The 26,585-nt window shown below is 43.6% G+C and overlaps 1 protein-coding gene across 2 annotated transcripts; it reads left to right on the forward strand.

Annotated features, from left to right (window-relative positions):
* The first annotated feature begins 1,469 nt into the window (after positions 1-1,469).
* On the forward strand, positions 1,470-26,569 carry washc4 (WASH complex subunit 4). 2 transcript variants are annotated; one of them, XM_036968633.2, is made up of 30 exons: positions 1,470-1,629; positions 2,281-2,420; positions 2,708-2,761; positions 3,034-3,099; positions 3,269-3,314; positions 3,388-3,455; positions 3,567-3,649; positions 3,886-4,032; positions 4,109-4,229; positions 4,609-4,732; positions 4,838-4,965; positions 6,906-7,066; positions 8,950-9,076; positions 9,174-9,299; positions 9,411-9,518; positions 9,689-9,835; positions 10,052-10,131; positions 10,299-10,404; positions 10,665-10,781; positions 13,468-13,636; positions 13,814-13,968; positions 14,659-14,733; positions 14,813-15,052; positions 15,265-15,440; positions 15,667-15,753; positions 15,872-16,019; positions 16,391-16,487; positions 16,867-17,063; positions 17,312-17,408; positions 23,601-26,569. In XM_036968633.2, exons 1-30 carry the CDS (start codon positions 1,569-1,571, stop codon positions 23,660-23,662), a joined length of 3,513 nt encoding a protein of 1,170 aa, XP_036824528.1. In that variant the 5' UTR covers positions 1,470-1,568; the 3' UTR covers positions 23,663-26,569. The 2 variants fall into 2 exon arrangements, with proteins under 2 accessions (XP_036824528.1, XP_090087360.1); XM_090231234.1 differs by having other exon boundaries at positions 1,473-1,629; positions 17,312-17,432.
* The last annotated feature ends 16 nt before the right edge of the window (positions 26,570-26,585 follow it).

Here is a 26,585-nt window from a genome sequence, read left to right on the forward strand (position 1 = left end):
AGTTTTTGATTTGTTAAAAAAGTTTGAAATATCCAATAAATGTCGTTCCACTTCATGATTGTGTCCCACTTGTTGTTGATTCTTCACAAAAAAATACAGTTTTATATCTTTATGTTTGAAGCCTGAAATGTGGCAAAAGGTCGAAAAGTTCAAGGGGGCCGAATACTTTCGCAAGGCACTGTATGGCCTGTAGGCCTCATTGACCTGTGCTCACACATCTCGTTTTTGAGTATACCAGAGCTGCGAGAAAAGCATCTTCACTGTCGGTTTCCTGGCCTCTCTCCTCCTCACCAGTGTCATGATCAAAGATATGATCAAGAGCCTCACATACAGTATATCGTTTGGTTGTTGTGCTGCCACAGAATGAATTGTGAGCAAGGCCTCAAAAAAGCTTGATTTACCAGAGCTGCGAGAAAAGTTCTATATATTATTGAAACAATGTTGTGATTGTTTGTGAGAATGCCAACAGGAGTGGTTACCGTGGTTCCCGTGGGGGAAAGATTCTATTGGGGAAAGGTTCCTGTGGAGGTTGCCATGGAAGCCAAGAAGGGGAGTGAGGTGTGTGTGTGTGCTCAAACACACATGCACCTGTACATTTTATACAGTAGTTGTAGTCTCACCCATTTATTTCTAATGACCAGTCATTTTTGACTGGGAACACCACAGGTGTACAAAAGTTAAATAAAACATTTATTTTTATGATTTATGAAAATCATCTAAATGTATTTTGTGTGTTCAGATGCTCTGTGTGGACAAAGTCATGAAACCTTATGACAATCAGATTAAATTAACAACATTTTTCAGAGAGAAAACTTGTAAGTCGGTCCAATTTGACCAGAACACAACAGGAGGGTTAAATACATGCAAATAAATATTAGATTTGTTGGGGGGACTATCTGTTGTTCCATGTAGTGAATCTGTTATTCAATGTGTTTGTATGGGCTAATAGCAGTAAGGACAAATTCAACGTTTCATCAAATCATTTAAAAAAAATAGCTAAATGATCCTTGGTATGACCTTGTTAAAACAATTCCATATAGCTTAGTAGACCCCTGCCTTTTTGTTGTCACAGCCTTATTCTACATCACGGTGGAGTATGAACAAATGGCTTATAGAGCAAACAAAGCAAATATCACAACATAGGTTGTAGTATGGCTTTTTTACTGTCTTGGCTTGGCTTCCCCAGTGATTTTACCCATCCACCGCTCCAGGTAGGTAGGTAGGATCTTTGGTAGGCCTAATAATCTCATACCATTGTGTTAAATAACCTATGGTATGATCATGACACAATAAAATAGGCGATATACATTTAGGGCAAAAAAAACATATTTCTCATTGTTGTATGGATATGTAATTGTCCATGAATAACCACAGTGTATATCAATTTGAGTAGTATCCCCAACACACCTGTACCAAAGACAGTACATATTTAGAAACTCTGCGCCTGTACAGTATTTTGTAAAAACTACATTACCCATAAACACCCTGAAGTCATGGGGCAAATCATGGGATTCACATTCACTTTCTCCAACGGTTACCGCTAACATCAGTGGAGCAATCGCACTGCGATGGCGGTGGAGGCGATTTCTCCTGACTGGGAATTCGATCGATTTGATGATGGGTCTACGAGTAAGTAGCTTTTAGTTGGCTTTTTAACTATCCGGATAGAAAAGTGTGATTTGCTTACCGGTGAAATTCTCATGGGCTTGAAGCCAAGCATATTAGCTTGAGTGGCTAGCGATCTACGTTAGCAAGTTGTCTGGCCCAGCTTCGCTTTGCCTGAGCTGCAATGTTTTTGTTTTCTTACCAGACGATAACGTTAAAGCGCCTGTCAAATGTCAGAAGTTAGCTAGCTAATTATTATATTTTGCGATGGTTGGTTTAAACGTCTTGCTAATCCTAGTGTTGTCGTTGCACAATACTGGCCAGCAACAGGCCGTCATGGCTGTCATGTTGAATTCATTATCTAGGTAACCATTGCCTCACACAGCTAGATTTTCAGGAAAGATATAGTGCACGTTTGACCCATTAGAAAAAGCAATAACGACCAATTATGTTAGCCACGTAGCTAGCTAACTTAGACATATAACTCTCACCTCCGCATCAGCTAGCAATTCATTCATGTGATTGACAGTTGAGTTGACAGGAGGCTACAGTACAGGTATCACAGTAGTGCTGTAACTTAAAAGCTCATGCATTCAAAGTGTATCCTCTTTCTTCCGGATTTACATTGCTGGGCTGTTAATCTTATGATCATGTCTTGTCTGTTTGTCCCTCCAGAGATCCATACGGAGGTGCAGCAGAAGAACTATGGGAAGTTTCTGGAGGAGTACACCTCTCAGCTGAAAGGCATTGAGGACGCTCTCGACGACTCCATAGGAGACGTGTGGGACTTCACCCTGGACCCCATAGCCCTGAAGGTATCTCTCCCTCTCTCATCCTGACATTCACGCAGGTTAACTTTCCAGAGACATTGTCCTGCTGGAACTGAGTCTGGGCCAGTTTTCCAGTGCTCGTGTTTTGGCTGCAGTCAGTGTCATGACTTGGGGATCATGTTGACTTAGAATGAAGTGACCTTCAGTGATGTTGATCTCCATAATAGAATGAATAGAACAGACAGCTCTATCGATGTCCATTCTCCATTCTTCTATGTGGATTCTATGGGGACATGAAACAAAACAATTTTTTGATACTCTTCCTCTTTCAGCTTCTCCCATATGAACAGTCCTCGTTGTTGGAACTGATTAAAACTGACAACAAGGTAAATGAAGCCAAGATAAACTTTCCTCAGACATTTGAATTATGAAACTGTAATAATAGTTAATTAAGCCAGAAATATATTTGTTTCATGTATGTTATAATGTTAGGGAAGTATTGTAAATCCCTAGCAGCACAATGCTATGAATTTGCTGGCTGTGATCCAAGAGATCATAATGAAGTCTTGCAATTTTACTAAGAAGGGAACAGGTCTAAGATTGCAACTCAAATGTACAAGTGTGGAGTTGATATTCCTTTGGTCTTTGCTCTCCACAGGTTCTGAACAAAGTCATTACAGTGTATGCAGCCCTCTGCAGTGAGGTTAAAAAGCTGAAGTATGAGGTAAGCTTGATGTTTCTTCATTGATTAAAGGTCTTGTTCAACTTTAATTGCACACTGTGTGTGTTGTTTGCACATGCAAATATTTCAGTCTGCTTGGCAGTGAGTCATTGCAACAGTTTTTGATATACACAACTTACTGTATTGTATATGCCTTTGTCTCCCTCTGTAGGGGGAAATCAAGTTTTACAATGGCTTGCTGTACTATGGTGAAGGAGGTAATCATCTATGATTTATGTAGCTTTATTGAATTATTGTTATGTTTTGTCTAACTGTGTGTGTGTGTTCCAGTGTCAGATAGCTGTGTGGTTGAAGGAGAGTCACAGGTTCAGATGGGCCGGTTCATCTCCTTCTTTCAGGTCAGTAGTGAGAGTAAAACTGAGGAATTATTACCCAGGGGACATTTATTGTAGTTCTAGGAATGTCCCTCCCTTTATCTCTCAATTTCTCTTCTTCATTCTCCGCTGTAGGAGCTGTCCTGTTTTGTGTCGAGGTGCTTTGAGGTGGTGGTCAACGTTGTCCATCAGCTGGCGGCGCTCTACAACAGCAACAAGTAAGACATGGACTCATCTTGGCACCCAGAACCAAATCTCATGTGGAGAAGCACATATGCACCCCCATGCAGACACACACACGCACATACACACTCACCCATGCAGACACGCACACACTCACCCATGCAGACATACACACACACACACACACTCACCCATACAGACACACACTCACCCATACAGACACACACACATTTACTGGAGCTTTATTTTTCAACTGTTATTCATCTTTCAGGGGAGTCACAAAAATCATTGAGTCGTCCGGAGTTCATTTTCAGACAGTGTATGAGCACCTGGGGGAGCTGTTGGTGGTTCTGCTCACTCTGGATGAGATCATGGAGAATCACGGCACCCTGAAAGACCACTGGAAGATGTACAAGAGGTACAAACACACCGATGCATGATGATATACAGAAAGATAAAGGAGATACATTTATTTAGTCCCTCTTCCTTCCTAGGTTACTGAAGTCAGTGCATCATAACCCTGGGAAGTTTGCCATCCCAGAGGAGAAGCTGAAGCCGTTTGAGAAGCTGCTTTTTAAGCTAGAGGGACAGCTGCTGGACGGCATGATATTCCAGGTGGGTACGCCCTTCAGTGGTTTCATGTTGGTGGCATCACTTCCTGGTGAAGGTGACTTGGGTCTCATTCAATATGCCTACATGTACATATTACCTTGACTAACCTGTGCCCCCCCGCACATTGACTCTGACCCCTTGTATATAGCCTCGCTACTGCTATTTTTTACTTAATACCTATTTTTCTTTAAACTGCATTGTTGGTTAAGGGCTTGTAAGTACGCATTTCACTGTAAGGTACCTGTTGTATTCAGCGCATGTGACAAATAAAATGTTATTTGAATATGCATGAAGGTTTCAGATGTAGTTTCTGAACACCTTGCTGAAAGGGGGTACTACTACTACTCCTGAACTCACCCATCTGTCTGTGTGTGTTGGCCAGGCGTGTGTGGAGCAGAGGTTTGACGACCCAGGAGAGGGAGTGTCGGTCTCTAAAAACAGTGCCTTCGCTGAGGAGTTTGCCCTCAACATCCGCACCATATTCACCAACGTGGAGTCAAAGATCGGTCAGTCTCTTTGGTCCAACACATTTCAGCTTTGTTTACTGGACAGAAAATTAAGCTTGAAATCTGATGTGTATATTTAGTTAGTGTGTCTGGGGTCTGTTTTAGGTGAGCCCTCAGAGATAGACCAGAGGGATAAGTATGCTGGGGTCTGTGGACTTTACGTTCTTCACTTTCACATCTTCAGAACTGTCGACAAGAAGCTCTACAAAGCCCTGCTAGACATCTGCAAAAAGGTGTGTGTTTGACTTCAGGTTCTGTAGTTGAATTTGTGTGTGAACATACATTGAACAAAAATATAAACGCAACATAGACATATTAGCAACACATCATAGTAGTTGCGATTAGATTCCCCCTCTTTCTACACGGAACTAAAATATAAATGCAACATGTAAAGTGTTGGTCCCATGTTTCACAAGCTGAAGTAAAATATCCTAGAAAGGTTCCATAAGCACAAAAAGCTTATTTCTCTCAAATTATTCTGGACAAATTTGTTTACATCCCTGTTGGTGAGCATTTCTCTTTTGCAAAGATAATCTATCCACCTGACCGGTGTGGCATATCAAGAAGCTGATTAAACAGCATGATCATTACACAGGTGCACCTTGTGCTGAGGACAATAAAAAGACAATCTCAAATTTGACATTTTGCCACAGATGTCTCAAATTGAGGGAGTGTGTAATTGGTATGCTGACTGCAGGAATGTCGCGGCAGTTAGCCTAGTGGTTAGAGCGTTGGGCCTGTAACCGAAAGGTTGCTGGATCGATTCCCTGAGCTGACAAGGTAAAATCTGTCGTTCTGCCCCTGAACAAGGCACTTAACCCACTGTTCCCTGGTAGGCTGTCATTATAAATAACTGACTTGCCTTGTTAAATAAATAAACATTACATTCACAACTGCAGACCAGACTATGCCAGCCCAGGACCTCCACATCTGGCTTGATCTGTGACGAGCCACCCAGACAGCTGATGAAACTGGGTTTGCACATCCGAAGAATTTCTGCACAAACTGTCAGAAACGGTTTCAGGGAAGCTCATCTGCATGCTTGTCGTCCTCACCAGGGTCTTGACCTGACTACAGTTCGGCGTCGTGCCAGTCATCCGTCACAATCACCTTATGTTTCAGCATGATAATGCACAGCCCCATGTTGCAAGGATCTTTACATAATTCATGGAAGCTGAAAATGTCCCAGTTCTTCCATGACCTGCATACTCACCAGACATGTTACCCATTGACCATGTTTGAGATGCTCTGGATCGACATGTACGACAGAGTATTCCAGTTCCCGCCAATATCCAGAAACTTCGCACAGCCATTGAAGAGGAGTGGGACAACATTCCACAGGCCACAATCAACAGCCTGGACTGGTTTTCTGATCCATATGTATTCCCAGTCGTGTGAAATCCATAGACTAGGGCCTAATGAATTGATTTCTATTAACGGATTTCCTTATATGAACTGTAACTCAGTAAAATCTTTGAAATTGTTGCATGTTGCATTTTATTTTTGTTAGGTATTTTATCTTGTGGGAGTGCGGTGGTTTAACCCTTCTCAATCCTTTCCCCTTTCTCTCCCTCTCACATCTTTCCCGCTCTCTCCCTCTCACATCTTTCCCGCTCTCTCCCTCTCACATCTTTCCTGCTCTCTCGCTCTCACATCTTTCCCACTCTCTCCCTCTCACATCTTTCCCGCTCTCTCCCTCTCACATCTTTCCCGCTCTCTCCCTTCTCATCCTCTCTCCCTCTCTCTCCCTTCTCATCCTCTCTCTCCCTTCTCATCCTCTCTCCCCCTTCTCATCCTCTCTCCCCCTTCTCATCCTCTCTCCCCCTTCTCATCCTCTCTCCCCCTTCTCATCCTCTCTCCCCCTTCTCATCCTCTCTCCCCCTTCTCATCCTCTCTCCCCCTTCTCATCCTCTCTCCCCCTTCTCATTCTCTCTCCCCCTTCTCATTCTCTCTCCCCCTTCTCATCCTCTCTCCCCCTTCTCATCCTCTCTCCCCCTTCTCATCCTCTCTCCCCCTTCTCATCCTCTCTCCCCCTCTCTCCCTTCTCATCCTCTCTCTCCCTTCTCATCCTCTCTCCCTCTCTCTCCCTCCTCATCCTCTCTCTCTCCCTCTCCCGTCTCTCCTCCTCTCTCCCTTCTCCTCTCCCCCTCTCTCCCTTCCCCTCTCCCCTCAGGTGCCTGCAGTGACTCTGACGTCTAACATCATCTGGTTCCCTGACACCTTCCTCATGGCCAAGGTCCCGGCTGCAGCCAAGCTTATGGACAAGAAGAGTGTTCAGAGCGTTAGAGCACAGAGAGACGCATATCTGCAGCAGAGAGCACAGACTCTCACCAAGTAGGTCCATCAGGCAATCCATCACATTTACAAGATTTGTTTTGCTTTAAACCCTAGATAACAGTTGAACATGAGGGGAGTCATAGTCTGTTTCCTGTGTCCTCTGAGTTAACATATACAGTACCAGTCAAAAGTTGGAACACACCTACCGTATTCATTCCAGGGTTTTTCTTTATTTTGTCTAATTTCTACATTGTGGAATAATAGTGAAGACATCAAAACTATGAAATAACACATATGGAATCATGTAGTAACCAAATAAAGTTTTAAACAAATCTAAATATTTTTTTAAATTTGAGATTCTTCGAAGAAGCCACCCTTTGCCTTGATGACAGCTTTGCACACTCTTGGCATTCTCTCATCCAGCTTCATGAGGTAGTCACCTGGAATGCATTTCAATTAACAGATGTGCCTTGTTAAAAGTTCATTTTTGGAATTTCTTTCCTTAATGTGTTTGAGCCAATCAGTTGTTTTGTGACAAGGTAGGGGTGGTATACAGAAGATAGGCCTATTTGGTAAAAGACCAAGTCCATATTATGGCAAGAACAGCTCAAATAAGCAAAGAGAAATGACAGTCCATCATTACTTCCAGACATGAAGGTCAGTCAATCTGGAAAATTTCAAGAACTTTGAAAGTTTCTTCAAGTGCAGTCGCAAAAACCATCAAGCCCTATGTTGAAACTGGCTCTCATGAGGACTGCCACAGGAAAGGTCCCAGAGTTACCTGTGCTTGAGTTACCTTGTTTCTTGAACTGCACTGTTGATTAAGGGCTTGTAAGTAAGCATTTCATGGTAAGGTCTACACTTGTTATGTTCGGCGCATGTGACAAATAAAGTTTGATTTGCTGCAGAGGATAAGTTCATTAGAGTTACCAGCCTCAGAAATCGGCAATTAACTGCACATCAGATTGCAGCCCAAATAATGCTTTACAGAGTTCAAGTAACAGACACATCTCAACATCAACTGTTCAGAGTAGACCGCGTGAATCAGTGCTTCGTGGTCGAATTGCTGCAAAGAAACCACTACTAAAGGACACAAATGATAAGAAGAGACTTGCTTGGGCCAAGAAACACGAGCAATGGACATTAGATCGCAGGAAATCTGTCCTTTGGTCTGATCTCAAATTTGAGATTTTTGGTTCTAAAAGCCGTGTCTTTGTGAGACGCAGAGTAGGTGAACGGATGATCTCCGCATGTGTGGTTCCCAACGTGAAGCATGGAGGAGGAGGTGTGATGGTCTTGGGGTGCTTTGCCGGTGACACTGTCTGTGATTTATTTAGAATTGAAGGCACACTTAACCAGCATGGCTACCACAGCATTCTGCAGTGATACGCCATCCCATCTGGTTTGCTCTTAGTGGGACAATCATTTGTTTTTCCACAGGACAATGACCCAACACACACCTCCAGGCTGTGTAAGGGCTATTTGAACAAGAAGGAGAGTGATGGAGTGCTGCATCAGAAGACCTGGCCTCCACAATCATCCGACCTCAACCCAATTGAGATGGTTTGGGATGAGTTGTACCGCAGAGTGAAGGAAAAGCAGCCAACAAGTGCCCAGCATATATGGGAACTCCTTCAATACTGTTGGAAAAGCATTCCAGGTGACTACCTCATGAAGCTGGTTGAGAGAATGCCAAGAGTGTGCAAAGCTGTCATCAAGGCAAAGGGTGGCTTCTTTGAAGAATCTCAAATATGAAATATATTTTGATTTGTTGATTTAAAAAAAATGTTTTTGGTTACTTCATAATTCCATATGCGTTTCATAGTTTTGATGTTTTCACTTTTATTGTACAATGTAGAAAATAGTGAAATAAAGAAAAACCCTTGAATGAGTTACTTTTAACTGGTAATGTACATGTATGATTTCTCTCTCCCTGTCAGGGATGTTCAGTCTTACTATGTGTTTGTGACGTCCTGGATGATGAAAATGGAGGCCATCTCGTCGAAGGAGCAGCGCAACGACAAGCTGTCGGAGGACCTCAGTAGCAGATGTAACGTCTTTGTGCAGGTGTGGACTGACGTTATTAACTAACCATTCAGAAACTGCTCAAACGGTACCAGGGGGATGATTTTATGTCATATTATTTTCCATGTCTCCCCTGCAGGGTATCCTGTATGCCTACAGTATCGGCACCATCATTAAGACTACCATGAACCTGTACATGTCCATGCAGAGACCCATGACCAAGGCCTCCGTCAAAGCCCTCTGTAGACTGGTCGAGCTGCTCAAGGTGTGTGTGCTAATTTGTTGTGCATTGTGATAAATAATTGTAGATGAAACATTGTGAATGTATCAAACACAACAGTTTAATGAGGTGTGATGTCACTTCCTCCCTGGTCAGGCAGTGGAGCACACGTTCCACAGGCGGTCCATGGTGGTGGCTGACTCTGTCTCCCACATAACCCAGCACCTGCAGTCCCAGGCCCTCAACTCCATTGGCACCGCTAAGGTAAACACTACTCTCATCTCAATTCGGGATATTTTTTTTGTGTAGGGAAATTAAATTTACACGCAGTAGATTACAGAAATGCAACATTTATACACCTCATATTCACATCTGACAAAGAAACACATTTCTATCATTTCTCCCATCAGTTTGAATATGTTTCTCTTCTGTAGAAAAGGGTGATCTCTGACAAGAAGTATAGCGAGCAGCGTCTGGATGTGCTGTCATCTCTGGTGATGGCAGAGAACGCTCTCAATGGACCCAGCACTAAAGAGCGCCGCCTAGTGGTCTCCCTGGCCCTCAGTGTGGGAACACAGATGGTATGACCATTATTCAAGTTTCTGCTGCCTAGGGTTGCAAAATGCTGGTCATTTTCTACAAATTTCCAGGGTTTCCAAGAATCCCAGTTAGAATATTCCTAGAATCCGGAGGGAATGAGCAGAAAATCCAGGAATCTTCCAACTGGGAATTTGGTGAAAATATTTACGTGAACTGAAGGTTATGTTGCAATGGTAACTTCCTCTAAATTCTTCCAGAAAACCTTCAAAGACGAGGAGCTGCTCCCGCTGCAGTTGGTGCTAAAGAAGCTGGACCTGATCAGTGAGCTCAAGGAGAGGTGAGGGGAACACACTGCCCGGTAAAGCCTAGGCATTAGCTATAGGACCTAACACACGTCTTCAGTTCTATTTAAGCAAACTAAAACCCCAGGAAAACTGTTTTTGATAAATGTAAGTATATGAATGTGATGTACCGGTATCTAATATATCACTGTTCTCTGATCAGGGTGAAGGTCCAGTGTGACTGTAGTTTCCTGTACTGGCACAGGGCTGTATTTCCCATCTACCTGGATGATGTGTATGACCACGCTGTAGATGCTGCACGGATACACGTAAGCACTGAACACACCTCTATTCTCTCAGCTTCAAGCGATATCCTTACTCTCACTTTCATAACATACTACCCATAAGCATCAACTGCCAGCACTTCTCTACCAATATGTAGCTAGCTGTTCTGCTTCTCATTGGTTCCTGTTGTCACTTTTGATGCATTGATTGGTCCCCTTGGCTGTCCCTTATCCTGGTCGTTGGATATGTTTCGCCGGTCCTGCTGTCACTCCTACCTGTGACTGTTTATGATTGGCTCGTGCAGTACATGTTCAGCGCCCTGAGGGACAGCGTACCCACCATGCTTCACGCCAAACACATGGAGTCATGTGACCAGCTACTGGAGAGCTACGACACAGAGATCATGCAGGTGTTCAATGAGGTGAGGAGGGAAGAGGGAGGGAGAAGCAACTGAGAGGAGAGGTAGCTTTAAAAAAAATATATATATAAACATTCACACACACACACACACACACACACAGTGGCAATTGTATAAAATGTGATCTTACCTTCATCTAAGTCACAACAATAGACAAACTCAGTCTGCTTAAACTAAGAACACACAAACAATTATACATTTTAATGTCTTTATTGAACACACTGTGTAAACATTCACAGTGCAGGATGCAAAAAGTATGTGAACCCTTGGATTTAATAACTGGTTGACCATCCTTTGGCAGCAATAACCTCATCCAAGTGTTTTCTGTAGTTGCGGATCAGACCTGCACAACGGTCAGGAGGAATTTTGGACCATTCCTCTTTACAAAACTGTTTCAGTTCAGCAATGTTCTTGGGATGTCTGGTGTGAACCGCTCTCGAGGTCATGCCACAGCATCTCAATCGGGTTGCTTCAATTCACCGACAGATAGCCTTACATTCTCCTGCAAAATGTCTTGATAAACTTCAGAATACATTTTTCCGTCAATGATAGCAATCTGTCCAGGCCCTGAGGCAGCAAAGCAGCCCCAAACCATGATGCTCCCTCCACCATACTTTACAGTTGGGATGAGGTTTTGATGTTGGTTTTGCTGTGCCTTTTTTTGTACATCAGTGGCTTCTTCTGTGGTGTCCTCCCATGAACACCATACTTGTTTAGTGTTTTACGTATCGTAGACTCGCAAAAAGAGATGTTTCCATCTTCCAGAGATTTCTGTAAGTCTCTAGCTGACACTAGGATTTGTCTTTACCTGATTGAGCATTCTGCGTTGTGCTCTTGCAGTCATCTTTGCAGGACGGCGACTCCAAGGGAGAGTAGCAACAGTGTTGAACTTTCTCCATTTATAGACAATCTGTCTTAACGTGGACTGATGAACATCAAGGATTTTAGAGATACTTTTGTAACCCTTTCCAGGTTTTTGCAAGTCAACCATTCCTAATCTTAGGTCTTCTGAGATCGCTTTTGTTCGAGGCATGGTTCACATCAGACAATGCTTCTTGTGAATAGCAAACTCAAATTTAGTGAGGTTTTTTTTATAGGGCAGGGCAGCTCTAACCAACATCTCCAATCTCGTCTCATTGATTGGACTCCAGGTTAGTTGACCACTGACACCAATGACCTTTTTGAGAAGTCATTAGCCTAGGGGTCTTTCCAACCTACACTGTGAATGTTTAAATTATGTATTCAATATAGACTAGAAAAATACAATAATTTGTGTGTTATTAGTTTAAGCACACTGTGTTTGCCTATTGTTGTGACTTAGATGAAGATCAGATCTAATTTTACGGCCAATTTATGCAGAAATCCAGGTAATTCCAAAGGGTTCACATACTTTTTCTTGCCACTGTATATATATGAATTAATTAATTATACAGTACCTGTCAAAAGTTTGGACACACCTACTCATTCCTGTTTTTTTCTTTCTTTATTTGTACTATTTTCTACATTGTGGAATAATAGTGAAGACATCAAAACTATGAAATAACACATGAATCATGTAGAAACCAAAACAAGTGTTAAACAATTCAAAATATATTTTATATTTGAGATTCTTCAAAGTAGCCATCCTTTGCCTTGATGACAGCTTTGCACACTCTTGGCATTCTCTCAACCAGCTTCATGAGATAGTCACCTGGAATGCTTTTCCAACAGTATTGAAGGAGTTCCCATATATGCTGGGCACTTGTTGGCTGCTTTTCCTTCACTCTGCGATCCAACTCATCCCAAACCATCTCAATTGGGTTGAGTTCGGATGATTGTGGAGCACTCGGTCACTCTCTTTGGTCAAATAGCCCTTACACAGCCTGGAGGTGTATTTTGGGTTATTATCCTGCTGAAAACAAATGATAGTCCCACTAAGCGCAAACCAGATGGGATGGCGTATCGCTGCAGAATGCTGTTGTAGCCATGCTGGTTAAGTGTGCCTTGAATTCTAAATAAATCACAGACAGTGTCACCAGCAAAGCACCCCCAGACCATCACACCTCCTCCTCCATGCTTCTCCGTGGGAACCACACATGCGGAGATCATCCGTTCACCTACTCTGCATCTCACAAAGACACAGCAGTTGGAACCAAAAATCTCTAATTTGGACTCATCAGACCAAAGGACAGATTTCTTGCGATCTAATGTTCATTGCTCGTGTTTCTTGGCCCAAGCAAGTCTCTTCTTATTATCAGTGTCCTTTTGCAGCAGTTTGACCATGAAGGCCTGATTCACGCAGTCTCTTCTGAACAGTTGATGTTGAGATGTGTCTGTTACTTGAAATCTGTGAAGCATTTATTTGGGCTGCAATGTCTGAGACTGGTAACTCTAATAAACTTATCCTCTGCAGCAGACCTCTGCAGAAGTCCTCTGGGTCTTCCTTTCCTGTGGCGGGTCTCATGAGAGCCAGTTTCATCATAGTTGCTTGATGGTGGAAAGCTGTCATCAAGGCAAAGGGTGGCTTCTTTGAATAATCTCAAATATAAAATATATTTTGATTTGTTTAACACTTTTTTGGTTTCTACATGATTCATGTGTTATTTCATAGTTTTGATGTCTAAAATAAAGAAAACCCTTAAATGAGTAGGTGTGTCCAAACCTTTGACTGGTCCTCCACCTCCCTCCCTTCATCCCTTTCTCCTCTCAGCATCTGTTGGACAAGCTGTGTAAAGAGATAGAGAAGGACCTGCGTCTGTCTGTCCACACACACCTGAAGCTGGACGACAGGAACCCCTTCAAGGTGGGCATGAAGGACTTGGCCCACTTCTTCTACCTCAAACCCATCCGCTTCTTCAACCGCTTCATACACATTAAAGGTAGCTATGCACTGCACTGGATGGGCCCCTGGGATACAGCACTGTGGTGTGTTTGCGTGTGTGGTGGGTGCGTGGTTTTGCAAGTCCTTTACCAAGATGTGTGTTCAGTCTATTCTATGCCAATTTGTGTGTCTTTGTCTCAGAGTATGTCTCACCGTGTGTGTGTCGTCCTCACAGCCTATGTGACTCACTACCTGGATAAGACGTTCTATAACCTAACCACAGTGGCTCTGCATGACTGGGCCACCTACAGCGAGATGAGGAACCTGGCAACACAGCGCTACGGACTCATGATGACAGAGGCACATCTACCCAGCCAGACCCTTGAACAGGTGTGTGTGTCATTTGATGAAGTCTGCTGAAGCCAGGATTCAATCAGAGCGGCTTTTCTGGCTATGCACCCTTTAAACGCAATGTTCCCTCATTCGCCGGAGACTGTATTCATGGTAAAAGCTACCTAGGCTATGTCGGCTCAATCGGAAATGACCTTTTTAAATGGTGTTAGGTTCTAATTCTCAGAGTAAAACACTGAATGGACATTATGAAAGCTTAACCAAGTCTAATTCTTCTCAGAGGGTCAATACAGCTGCATTCAGACAAAACATGTTTCCACCAACACAAGTATATATACTCCAGTTTGGGCTCTTCTCCTTCTCTTCAACCCTTACGTCTTTTATGGTTCGACAGGAAGACCAAGTGATAGGGTAATAAACCATTGTTTCTCCCTTAAGGGAATCTGACCTGACCTCAACCCCCTTGATGCCTTATCCAAAGATCTCCACCCGTATCCCCTCTAGCGACCCTGTGACTTCCTCCCGTCCACCCAACACATTCCAAAGCCATCTGGCTTCTACAGATAACCATTAACTTCTGATGTAAAAACCAGTCTCTTTCACTCCTCAGATACTATACTGCAGAGTATAACAATGTTCCAAGTTTAACCCAGAATCTAACAATGGTGAATAGTCGACACAGCGCTATTTGATTGAATCCTGGCCTAAGTGTCCTTTTGCTCTGGCCAGGGACTGGATGTGTTGGAGATCATGAGGAACATCCATGTGTTTGTATCCCGCTATCTCTACAACCTCAACAACCAGGTAAGCTCTGTCTCTGTCTCTCAATCCTATTGTTCTGTCTGTCTCACCGGTCTGTCTCACCAGTCTGTCTGTCCCTCAGATCTTCATTGAGAAGACGAGCAACAACAAGCACCTAAACACCATCAACATCCGCCACATCGCCAACTCCATCCGCACCCACGGCACGGGCATCATGAACACCACGGTCAACTTCACCTACCAGTTCCTGAGGAAGAAGTTCTACATCTTCAGTCAGTTCATGTACGACGAGCACATAAAGTCCAGACTCATCAAAGACATCCGCTTCTTCAGGGAGACCAAAGACCAGTCAGACCAGAAGGTAACGGGGCTCACTTCACCTCTTCAGTTGTGTGGAAAAACCTGTTGTGAAGTCATACTTTCATGACCGGTCTTTCCCTTTAGCTTATAGGGAATAGAAGAACTAGTCACAAAAGGCTCCGGTTTTAAAAACAAACAGGAGTGTTGCTCCCAGTCTGACATTTCCTCTGACTGTATTGCCATATCTATATGTCTGTGTTATGTTTGATCTAGTACCCGTTTGAGAGGGCAGAGAAGTTTAACCGTGGCATCAGGAAGCTTGGCATCACCCCAGACGGGCAGAGTTACCTGGACCAGTTTAGACAGCTCATTAGCCAGATCGGTAATGCCATGGGCTACGTGCGCATGATCCGCTCTGGAGGACTTCACTGTTGCAGCAGCGCCATCAGGTACCAGACACAGGGCATTGATAGTATTTATAACTAGTATTTTTAAGATATGGAATGTTCTACACTGTGTTTTCCAGAGTTTGTTCCAAGCTTGGAGATTTAGTGCTGTAAGGGTTATGGGTAATGTCGTTTTTGGAGATGTAGTACTGTAAAGGGGGTTGTGGGTAACCTAGTTCTATAGTAAATGGTGAACCATAAACCCACTTGTGTATTGTGTGTTTCCCAGGTTTGTCCCTGACCTGGAGGATATAGTGAACTTTGAGGAGCTGGTGAAGGAGGAGGGGCTTTCAGAGGAGACCCAGAAAGCTGCCAGGTATGCTTGTGTGCACCTGATGATGTATTTCAATTCACACAGCTTTAACCAAAACAATTGCTCTCTCTATGGGCTAAATAAAGTGTTCTTATCTCTTCTGAATGTGTCTTCCTCTCAGCCTGCTGGACTCTGTGCTGGGGGATCTGACCAGTAACTCTGCCGAGGGGACAGAGTACTTCAAGATGCTGGTGGGAGTGTTCGCCCCCGAGTTCCGCAGCATCAAGAACATGCACCTGAGAAACTTCTACATGATTGTACCTCCTCTGGTGTGTCCTTTCACTCATCTCTCTATTCATCTCTTTCACTCATCTCTCTATTCATCTCTTCCACTCATCGCTCTATTCATCTCTTCCACTCATCTCTCTATTCATCTCTTCCACTCATCTCTTCCACTCATCTCTTTCACTCATCTCTCTATTCATCTCTTCCACTCCTCTCTCTATTCATCTTTCACCCACTCATGTCTGAGCACTTCATCTGTCTTTCAGACATTCACCCATCTCTGTGAGCAGTCTGTCCATCCTTCTCTCCTTTATGTGTATCGGTTTATCTCTCGTTCTCTCCCTGTCCATCTAACTTTCTGTTCTGAAGCAGCAGATACCTTCTCTTATACAACCTTTCCTTTTCTCTCCTTCAGACGGTGAATTTTGTGGAGCACTCCATTGGCTGCAAGGAGAAACTCAACAAGAAGAACAAAGGAGGGGCAGCCTTCACAGATGATGGCTTTGCCATGGGTGAGTCAGTGTGGTATGATCTTTCACAGATCACTGTATGTAGTAGGATAGGATAAAACTTTCACATTAGTTGTTGATGAGTTTCACTGATCGTTGTTATCTCACTCTCACCTCGTCTCTCTCCCTTCCTCTTCTCCTCTGCTCTTTCTCCTTCCACCCTCTTCCTCCTACCCCTCCCTCTCCTCCCCATCCCCCCATCTCCTTCCTACCCCTCCCTCTCCCTCCTACACCTCCCTCTCCTCCCCATCTCCTTTCTCCCTCTCCCTCCTACCCCTCCCTCCTCCCCACCCCCCCCCATCTCCTTCCTACCCCTTCCTCTCCCTCCTACCCCTCCCTCTCCCTCCTACCCCTCCCTCTCCATTCCACTATCCTGCCCCAGGTGTGGCTTACATCCTTAAGCTGCTGGACCAGTACTTGGAGTTTGACTCCCTCCACTGGTTCCAGGCGGTCAGGGAGAAGTACATGAAGGAGATGAGTGCTGTGGTGAAGGAGCAGAATGTCCAGGCCACCAGTCAGGATGAGAAGCTCCTGCAGACAATGAACCTCACCCAGAAGAGACTGGACATCTACCTGCAGGTACATGGCTGACCACTGACCTCCGATCTAGGGTTAGATTATTCAACGTCAAGTCCTGGCCTTGACCATCATGAGGGTTTGACAATATCTGATCCTGGACCAGTGTTTATGGGGAATGGGTATCCTACCTACTGCTGCAAAAGGAGAGGAGGGGAATATGAGCTTGGCAGCTTTGTGTATAGACACTGAAATAATCAATCCAACCAACCAATCAATCAGTAATGCCCCGTCTCTGTTGTCTCCTACAGGAGTTTGAACTGCTTAACTTCTCCTTGAGCAGCGCTCGGATCTTCTTCAGAGCTGACAAGACGGCCGCCGAGGAGACCCAGGAGAGGAAAGACAGAGGTCAGGGGTCATGAGGGTGGGCAGGTAGTCTTGCCGAGGGCAGCAGGTAGCCTAGCGGTTAGTGTTGGGCCAGTAACCAAAATGTTGATTATTCACTTAGTCGGCTCTGGGATTCAAACTATTGTTTAATCTACCCTTGAGCAAGGCATTTAACCCTAATTGGCGCAGGAGGGTAGGGCTGCAGTGTTATCAGCTCTTAACCAACCATACTATTTTTTGTTTTGCGTTGTTCGTAACTTGTTTTGTACATAATGTTGCTGCTTCCGTCTCTTATGACCGAAAATAGCTTCTGGACATCAGAACTGAGATTGCTCACCTCAAACTGGACGAGAGTTCTTCAATGAGTCGGACGGGAGGGATATACTACTCCAGACACCCGACCAGGCCCAGATTCCCGGGATTAGCTGGAGAAGGAAACTGAGATTTGTGGAATAAGATCAGGGTGCCTTGTGAGGATCAGGCAACGAGAGGCTAATCTGCCCTTGCCTTCTGTCCTGCTAGCTAATGTTCAATCGTTGGAAAATAAATGGAATGAGCTGAAAGCACGTACAGTGGGGAGAACAAGTATTTGATACACTGCCGATTTTGCAGGTTTTCCTACTTACAAAGCATGTAGAGGTCTGTAATTTTTGTCATAGGTAAAAAAATCCAGAAAATCACATTGTATGATTTTTAAGTAATTCATTAGCATTTTATTGCATGACATAAGTATTTGATCACCTACCAACCAGTAAGAATTCCGGCTCTCACAGACCTGTTAGTTTTTCTTTAAGAAGCCCTCCTGATCTCCACTCATTACCTGTATTAATTGCAACCGTTTGAACTAGTTACCTGCATAAAAGACACCTGTCCACACACTCAATCAAACATACTCCAACCTCTCCACAATGGCCAAGACCAGAGAGCTGTGTAAGGACATCAGGGATAAAATTGTAGAGCTGCACAAGGCTGGGATGGGCTACAGGACAATAAGCAAGTTGCTTGGTGAGAAGGCAACAACTGTTGGCGCAATTATTAGAAAATGGAAGAAGTTCAAGATGACAGTCAATCACCCTCAGTCTGGGGCTCCATGCAAGATCTCACCTCATGGGGCATCAATGATCATGAGGAAGGTGAGGGATCAGCCCAGAACTACACGCCAGGACCTGGTCAATGACCTGAAGAGAGCTGGGACCACAGTCTCACACTACGCCATCATGGATTAAAATCCTGCAGTGCACGCAAGGCCCCCCTGCTCAAGCCAGCGCATGTCCAGGCCTGTCTGAAGTTTGCCAATGACCATCTGGATGATCCAGAGGAGGAATGGGAGAACGTCATGTGGTCTGATGAGACAAAAATAGAGCTTTTTGGTCTGAACTCCACTCACCGTGTTTGGAGGAAGAAGAAGGATGAGTACAACCCCAAGAACACCATCCCAACCGTGAAGCATGGAGGTGGAAACATCATTCTTTGGGGATGCTTTTCTGCAAAGGGGACAGGACGATTGCACCGTATTGAGAGGAGGATGGATGGGGCCATGTATCGCAAGATCTTGGCCAACAACCTCCTTCCCTCAGTAAGAGCATTGAAGATGGGTCGTGGCTGGGTCTTCCAGCATGACAACGACCCAAAACACACAGCCAGGGTAAATAAGGAGTGGCTCCGTAAGAAGCATCTCAAGGTCCTGGAGTGGCCTAGCCAGTCTCCAGACCTGAACCCAATAGAAAATCTTTGGAGGGAGCTGAAAGTCCGTATTGCTCAGCCACAGCCCCGAAACCTCCCTCGAGAAGGTCTGTATGGAGGAGTGGGCCAAAATCCCTGCTGCAGTGTGTGCAAACCTGGTCAAGAACTACAGGAAACGTATGATCTCTGTAATTGCAAACAAAGGTTTCTGTACCAAATATTAAGTTCTGCTTTTCTGATGTATCATACTTATATCAAGCAATAAAATGCAAATGAATTACTTAAAAATCATACAATGTGATTTTCTGGATTTTTGTTTTAGATTCCGTCTCTCACAGTTGAAGTGTACCTATGATAAAAATTACAGACCTCTACATGCTTTGCAAAATCGGCAGGGTTTCAAATACTTGTTTTCCCCACTGTATGTCCTACCAACGGGACATTAAAAACTGGATTATTTTATGTTTCACCGAGTCGTGGCTGAACGACGGCATTAAGAACATACAGCTGGCTGGTTATACACTCCATCGGCAGGACAGAACAGCAGCCTCTGGTAAGACACAGGGCGGGGGCCTATGCTAATATGTGAACAACAGCTGGTCCACGATATCAAAGGAAGTCTCAAGGTTTTGCTCGCCTGAGGTAGTGTGGTTTACAGCTTATCATGATACACTATCTACCTAGAGTTTTAATCTGTATTTTTCTTACCTGTCGACATACCACCTCAGACTGATGCTGTCACTAAAACCGCAGTCAATGAGCTGTATACCGCCATATGCAAACAGTAAAGCGCTAATCCAGAGGCGGCGCTCCTAGTGGCCGGGGACTTTAATGCAGGGAAACTTAAATCAGTTTTAGCTAATTTCTATCAGCATGTTAAATGTGCAACCAGAGGGTTAAAAAATTCTTGACCACCTTTTCTCCACACACAGACAGGTACCAAGCTCTCCCTCGCCCTCCATTTGGCAAATCTGACCATAATTCTATCCTCCTGATTCCTCCTTTTATAAGCAAAAATTAGAGCAGGAAGCAGCAGTGACTCGGTCTATAAAAAAGGTGTCAGATGAAGCAGATGCTAAACTACAGGACTGTTTTGCTAGCACAGACTGTAATATGTTCCAGGATTCTTCCGATGGCATTGAGGAGTACACCTCATCAGTCACTGGCTTCATCAATAAGTGCATTGAGGACGTCGTCTCCACAGTGACTGTACGTACATACCCCAATCAGAAGCCATGGATTACAGGCAACATACTCACTGAGCTAAAGGGTAGAGCTGTCGCTTTCAAGGAGCGGGACTCTAACCCGGAAGCTTATAAGAAATCCCGCTATGCCCTCCGACGAACCATCAAACAGGCAAAGTTTCAATACAGGACTAAGATCGAATCCTACTACACCGGCACCGACGCTCATCGGAGGTGGCAGGGCTTGCAAACTATTACCGACTACAAAGGGAAGCACAGCTGAGAGCTGCCCAGTGACACGAGCCTACTAGACGAGCTAAACTACTTCTATGCTCGCTTCGAGGCAAGTAACACTGAAACATCCATGAAAGCATCAGCTGTTCTAGACGACTGTGTGATCACACTCTCTGCAGTCAATGTGAGTAAGACCTTCAAATAGGTTAACATTCCCAAGGCCACAGGGCCAGACGGATTACCAGGACTTGTTCTCTGAGCATGCGCTGACCAACTGGCAAGTGTCTTCTGACATTTTCAACCTCTCCCTGTCTGAGTCTGTAATACGAACATGTTTCAAGCAGACCTGTGCCCAAGAACACGAAGGTAACCTGCCTAAATGACTACCGGCCCGTAGCACTCACGTCTGTAGCAATGAAGTTCTTTGAAAGGCGGGTCATGGCTCACATCAACATCATCATCCCAGAAACCCTAGACCCACTCCAATTTGCATACTGCACCAACAGAGCCACAGATGATGCAATCTCTATTGTACTCCACACTGCCCTTTCCCACCTGGACAAAAGGAACGCTTATGAGAGAATGCTGTTAATTGACTACAGCTCAGCGTTCAACACCATAGTGCCCTCAAATCTCATCACTAAGCAAAGGACCCTGGGACTCCCTCTGCAATCCTCCCTCTGGATCCTGAACTTCCTGACGGGCCACCCCCAGGTGGTAAGGGTAGATAACACATCCGCCACGCTGATCCTCAAAACGGGGGCCCCTCAGGGGTGTGTGCTCAGTCCCCTCCTATACTTCCTGTTCACTCATGACTGCACGGCCATGCACGACTCCAACACCATCATTAAGTTTGCCGATGACACAACAGTGGTAGGCCTGATCAGTGACAACGATGAGACAGCCTATAGGGCGGAGGTCACTGGACTACAGCAAAAAGGAGGACCAAGCATGCCCCATTCTCATCGACGGGGCTGTAGTGGAGCAGGTTGAGAGCTTCAAGTTCCTTGGCGTCCACATCACCAACAAACTACCACGGTCCAAGCACACCAAGCCAGCCGTGAAGAGGGCACGACAAAACCTATTCCCCCTCATGAGACTGAAAATATTTGGCATGGGTCCTCAGATCCTCAAAAGTTTTTACAGCTGTACCATTGAGAGCATCCTGACAGGTTGCACCACTGCCTGGTATGGCAACTGCTCGGTCTCCGACCGCAAGGCACTACAAAGGGTAGTGCGTACGGCCCAGTACATCACTGGGGCCAAGCTTCCTGCTATCCAGGACCTCTATACCAGGCGGTGTCAGAGGAGGGCCCTAAAGGTTGTCAAAGACTCCAGCCACCCTAGTCATAGACTGTTCTCTCTACTACTACAAGGCAAGCGGTACCGGAGCGCCAAATCTAGGTCCAAGAAGCTTCTAAACAGCTTCTACCCCCAAGCCATAAGACTCCTGAACAGCTAATCAAATGGCTACCCAGACTATTTGCATTGCCCCCCTCCCCGGAATGCTGCTGCTACTCTGTTATTATCTATGCGTAGTCACTAGTAACTCTACCTACATGTACATATTACCTCAATTACCTCGACACCGGTGCCCCTGCACATTGACATTGACTCTGTACCGGTACCCCCTGTATATAGCCCCGCTATTGTTATTTACTGCTGCTCTTTAATTATTTGTTATTCTTATCTCTTTCTTTAAATATTTTTTTTTTACTGCATTATTGATTAAGGGCTTGTAAGTAAGCGTTTCACTGTAAGGTCTACCTACACCTGTTGGATTCAGCGTTTCACTGTAAGGTCTACCTACACCTGTTGGATTCAGCGTTTCACTGTAAGGTCTACCTACACCTGTTGGATTCAGCGTTTCACTGTAAGGTCTACCTACACCTGTTGGATTCAGCGTTTCACTGTCAGGTCTACCTACACCTGTTGGATTCAGCGTTTCACTGTAAGGTCTACCTACACCTGTTGGATTCAGCGTTTCACTGTCAGGTCTACCTACACCTGTTGGATTCAGCGTTTCACTGTCAGGTCTACCTACACCTGTTGGATTCAGCGTTTCACTGTAAGGTCTACCTACACCTGTTGGATTCAGCGTTTCACTGTAAGGTCTACCTACACCTGTTGGATTCAGCGTTTCACTGTCAGGTCTACCTACACCTGTTGGATTCAGCGTTTCACTGTAAGGTCTACCTACACCTGTTGGATTCAGCGTTTCACTGTCAGGTCTACTACACCTGTTGGATTCAGCGTTTCACTGTAAGGTCTACCTACACCTGTTGGATTCAGCGTTTCACTGTCAGGTCTACCTACACCTGTTGGATTCAGCGTTTCACTGTAAGGTCTACCTACACCTGTTGGATTCAGCGTTTCACTGTAAGGTCTACCTACACCTGTTGGATTCAGCGTTTCACTGTAAGGTCTACCTACACCTGTTGGATTCAGCGTTTCACTGTAAGGTCTACCTACACCTGTTGGATTCAGCACATGTGACATATACCATTTGATTTGATTGAATTGCTCCAGGGTCGTTGTCAATAATGGTTGATCCCTAGCCATGACACAACTCTCCAAGGGTGTCTCGGGGGAGTTGGCTATGCAAAAAAAAATAAAAAATTATTCACACCTCACACTTGTACATGTGAAACAGAACAGATATAAGCCCCCCCCCCCCCCCCCCCCCCATTTGACCTTTTGAGGAGGGTTCACTGGGGGGAGGTCAATCGTTTTTATTTAATTTTCTATTTTACCTTTATTTAAACAGGGAGTCGCCATTGAGACCAGGGTCTCTTTCACAAGGCAGCCCTGTGCATACAATTCATGAGACAAAATGTAATCAAAATCAGATCAGTACAACAACAATCAAGAAAAATAGCCACATTCCTCAGAAGATTGTTCCTCAATCAATAATTTATAGAATAATTCATATTTATATTTTGAGGAGATGTGGAAATACATTTTATATTCATGTAATGATGGTTGTGTTTTGAATAGTAGCTTTATAAAGAGAGCACCAATGCAATTTACAGGAAGATCAGCTGATGTTATGCCATCAGCTAATGGTGAATAATGTTATGTAAAAATGACCTTCTTTATTTCTGTCTTTCAGAAGCGGCTGCCAAAGCAGTGCCCACATGTACAGATGGCTCTGAACTTCTAAGGGACTGCTAAGGGACACACATGAGTTCATTAGGTCATAGTTCAAATATCAGTTCTGGGACTAATCTGGATGACAGGGGTACTCCACTGGAGGAGGACAAGGTGGGGGAAAACGAGGCAGAAGACTACTGTCATGTCCTGTGACACAAGAGGGAAAGTTGAAGACTGGAGTGTGTTCTTAGAGACATGGAAGCCCCCCTTAGCAGAAAACAGGACAATGGTATAGAGAATTCCATTCTTTGCCCCTGAACTGCTGGTCCTTTTTAAGCTCTGGATTGGTCCTGGGAGGCTCTGGTGATATAGGCAGAGAGGGTTCTAGTAATGATTTGCTTCATGTAATTCTGGTTCCATGTCTGCGAAGCATCTCATGATTATGCCCCCATGGAGGTGTCTCATCGTTAATAAAATGTAATCTCTTTCTCAAATGCTCAAACACTCGCTCTTTCTCTCTTTTGTCGGTCTCTTTCTCTGTATGTATGGATTAAGCTACTTTGTGGTGTTAACTGGACTGCTTATCATTTATTTTGGGGGAATGAGTAGTTAATGTCAGGCAAAATGTTATTTCTTTTCTGTGGCTACATTTAATTGGTTGTAATAAATAATGAGAGACAGAGGTGTGTCTTCAGACTTTTTAATCAGCCTGAATAGACTAGACTAGATGTCAAGTGGCATAACATGCCAGAGATTATTTTGATATGATAAAATCAGCAGCTGTGTAATTAATGACCCTGATATCAGGGAGATGATGATGTAATCAATTACATTGATGGATTTGTATGTGTGTGTACATGTTACTTTCCACTTTTTGTCCTTAGACATAATGCTGAAGCTCACGTCTAAATCCTAACATGTCTGCTTCCTCTTCTGCAGTTGCTGACATCGTAGCCTTTGTCCGTATAATGTTGAGCATCACAATGAATGAACACACAGGATAATCGGATGTTCTTGCAGAAGAGAAGAGTGATTTGTTGTGGTAGTTGTATTCTCTGTAATGTCTCCATAGAATATTATGACATGTGTGCATCACATTTCACTTGATGAATGTTTTCAAAGACAGACATGAATTGGTAGACATTTTATGTTTATATGAAATTCTATTGTAATTTCACTCCTTGCCATTGTGATTTTCTTTAAGTTCAGGCCAGGGTGCCTTTTTGATTGTTCAATGATAACTGATATTGTGTTTGTTTCTATACATAAAATACTGGTTGAGAAGATACTTCATAACTACAATGAAGAGTATAAAAAATACCAACTCCCTTTACTATTTGGTTACAGTCCAGCTTTTCTCGATGTCATTTTATGACGCAAAGCACTTAATCTTTTATGTTCAAATCAATATTTTCCTTTAAACACAAAGGGTTCCTGTATCATCATAAAGTTCTATGTTTCCTTGTTGCATGCTGTCATGTTAGTAAAGGACTTGTTTTATTGTCTACCAATGGTACTGCTAATAGGGTTTTGATATGTGTGCTTGATAGCCCTGTCTGCTGAGTATTTCATCTGTTAAAGCAGGGTCTTTGAACATGCCAAGTCATGATGTCATAGAGTCCTGTGTTTTGGGCAATCATGTCACATGACCTGGATTTTAACATTTTCTATAAAGCTTTTTTTCAAACTGTCCCCTTTTTATGTCAATTGTTCCAGTACCATCCTCAGACCTTTGTTTTCATTTTTGGTGTAATTCTAATTTCTGTAAAAGGCTTCAAATAAAGGTTCAAATCTTGGTCATGTTACATGATAGCAGTGTTGGAAAAAGTACCCAAACATCGTACTTTAGTAAAAATATTTTAATAGAAAATGACTCGAGTGAAAGTCACCAAGTAAAATACTACTTGAATAATAGTCTAAAAGTATTTGGTTTTAAATATACTTAAGTATCAAAAGTAAAATTATGAATAATTTCTAATTCCTTATATTAAGCAAACAAGATGGCACCATTTTAAAATTTTAATCTACGGATAGTCGGACAAACAAAGCATGTGTGTTTAATGAGTCCTCCAGATCAGAGGCAGTAGATGACCAGGGACGTTCTGTTGATAAGTGCGTGAATTGGACAATTTTCCTGTCCTGCTTAAGCATTCAAAATGTAACGAATACTTTTGGGTGTCAGGGAAAATGTATTGAGTAAAACGTTGGTTATTTTCTTTAGGAATGTATTGAAGTAAAGGTATTAAAAAATATAAATAGTAAAGTACAGATACCCCCCCAAAAAAACTTACAGTAAGTAGTATTTTTACTTAAGTACTTTACAACACTGATGCCAAAAACACAGGGCCGTAGACCATAAGTGCACATTGAATAAAGAAATGTAGGCAAGGTTGATCCCTCAGGCTTTGTTTTTGGTTCTATGACATGCCTACAAGTGTCTGTCCACCTTGACTATTTGATCTGAACTACTTGCACAAAATGATGCTTTGATTCTATTATTGAATGAAGATGAGTTATTAAGAGAGAAAAAATATTTTGATGAAATGGTAGCTATAAGTGATAGCTAAAATCTAAGGGACCAGTTCTGAGTGTCTTTTGACCAATCATACTAGCGCTGAAAAAGATCTGGTGTTAAAAGATCTAATGTGATTGGTCAAGAAAACAACATTTGGCGGAGAGAAAAAAAAAGCAGAATTCGACTGCCTGTGTAAACGCAGCCATTACGAGTGACAGGGTTGGGGTCAGTAAGGACTTTTGGGGAGAACTGTGACCCTAATCCTAACTGTAGAAGAGAAAAGTAGGTTAATGGATTGGTTTGATACCCAGGTTGGTTCATTTCAGCCATCAGCTTGGCATCCTAATTCCAATGTCTTGTTTATGTTGATTAACCTGTAGTAAATCCAAGGCATTTGTGTTTAATAACCATGATTAGTGTATTGTAATCTTACAGATACAATGTCATGGTAATAAAAGAGATTTCTAAAGAAATGCATTGTGTGTTTAC

The sequence above is a fragment of the Oncorhynchus mykiss genome, chromosome 4 (genome assembly GCF_057628025.1).
Source record: "Oncorhynchus mykiss isolate SJ-2025 chromosome 4, ASM5762802v1, whole genome shotgun sequence".
NCBI classification, from domain to species: Eukaryota; Metazoa; Chordata; class Actinopteri; order Salmoniformes; family Salmonidae; genus Oncorhynchus; species Oncorhynchus mykiss.

Excerpts from the sequence above, each read along its gene's own strand:
- washc4 (XM_036968633.2), top strand. The coding sequence starts at position 1,569 with ATGGCGGTGGAGGCGATTTCTCCTGACTGGGAATTCGATCGATTTGAT. Across the intron at positions 3,456-3,566 it reads GGTTCATCTCCTTCTTTCAG|GAGCTGTCCTGTTTTGTGTC; the intron begins GTCAGTAGTGAG and ends TCTCCGCTGTAG. Across the intron at positions 7,067-8,949 it reads AGAGCACAGACTCTCACCAA|GGATGTTCAGTCTTACTATG; the intron begins GTAGGTCCATCA and ends TCTCCCTGTCAG.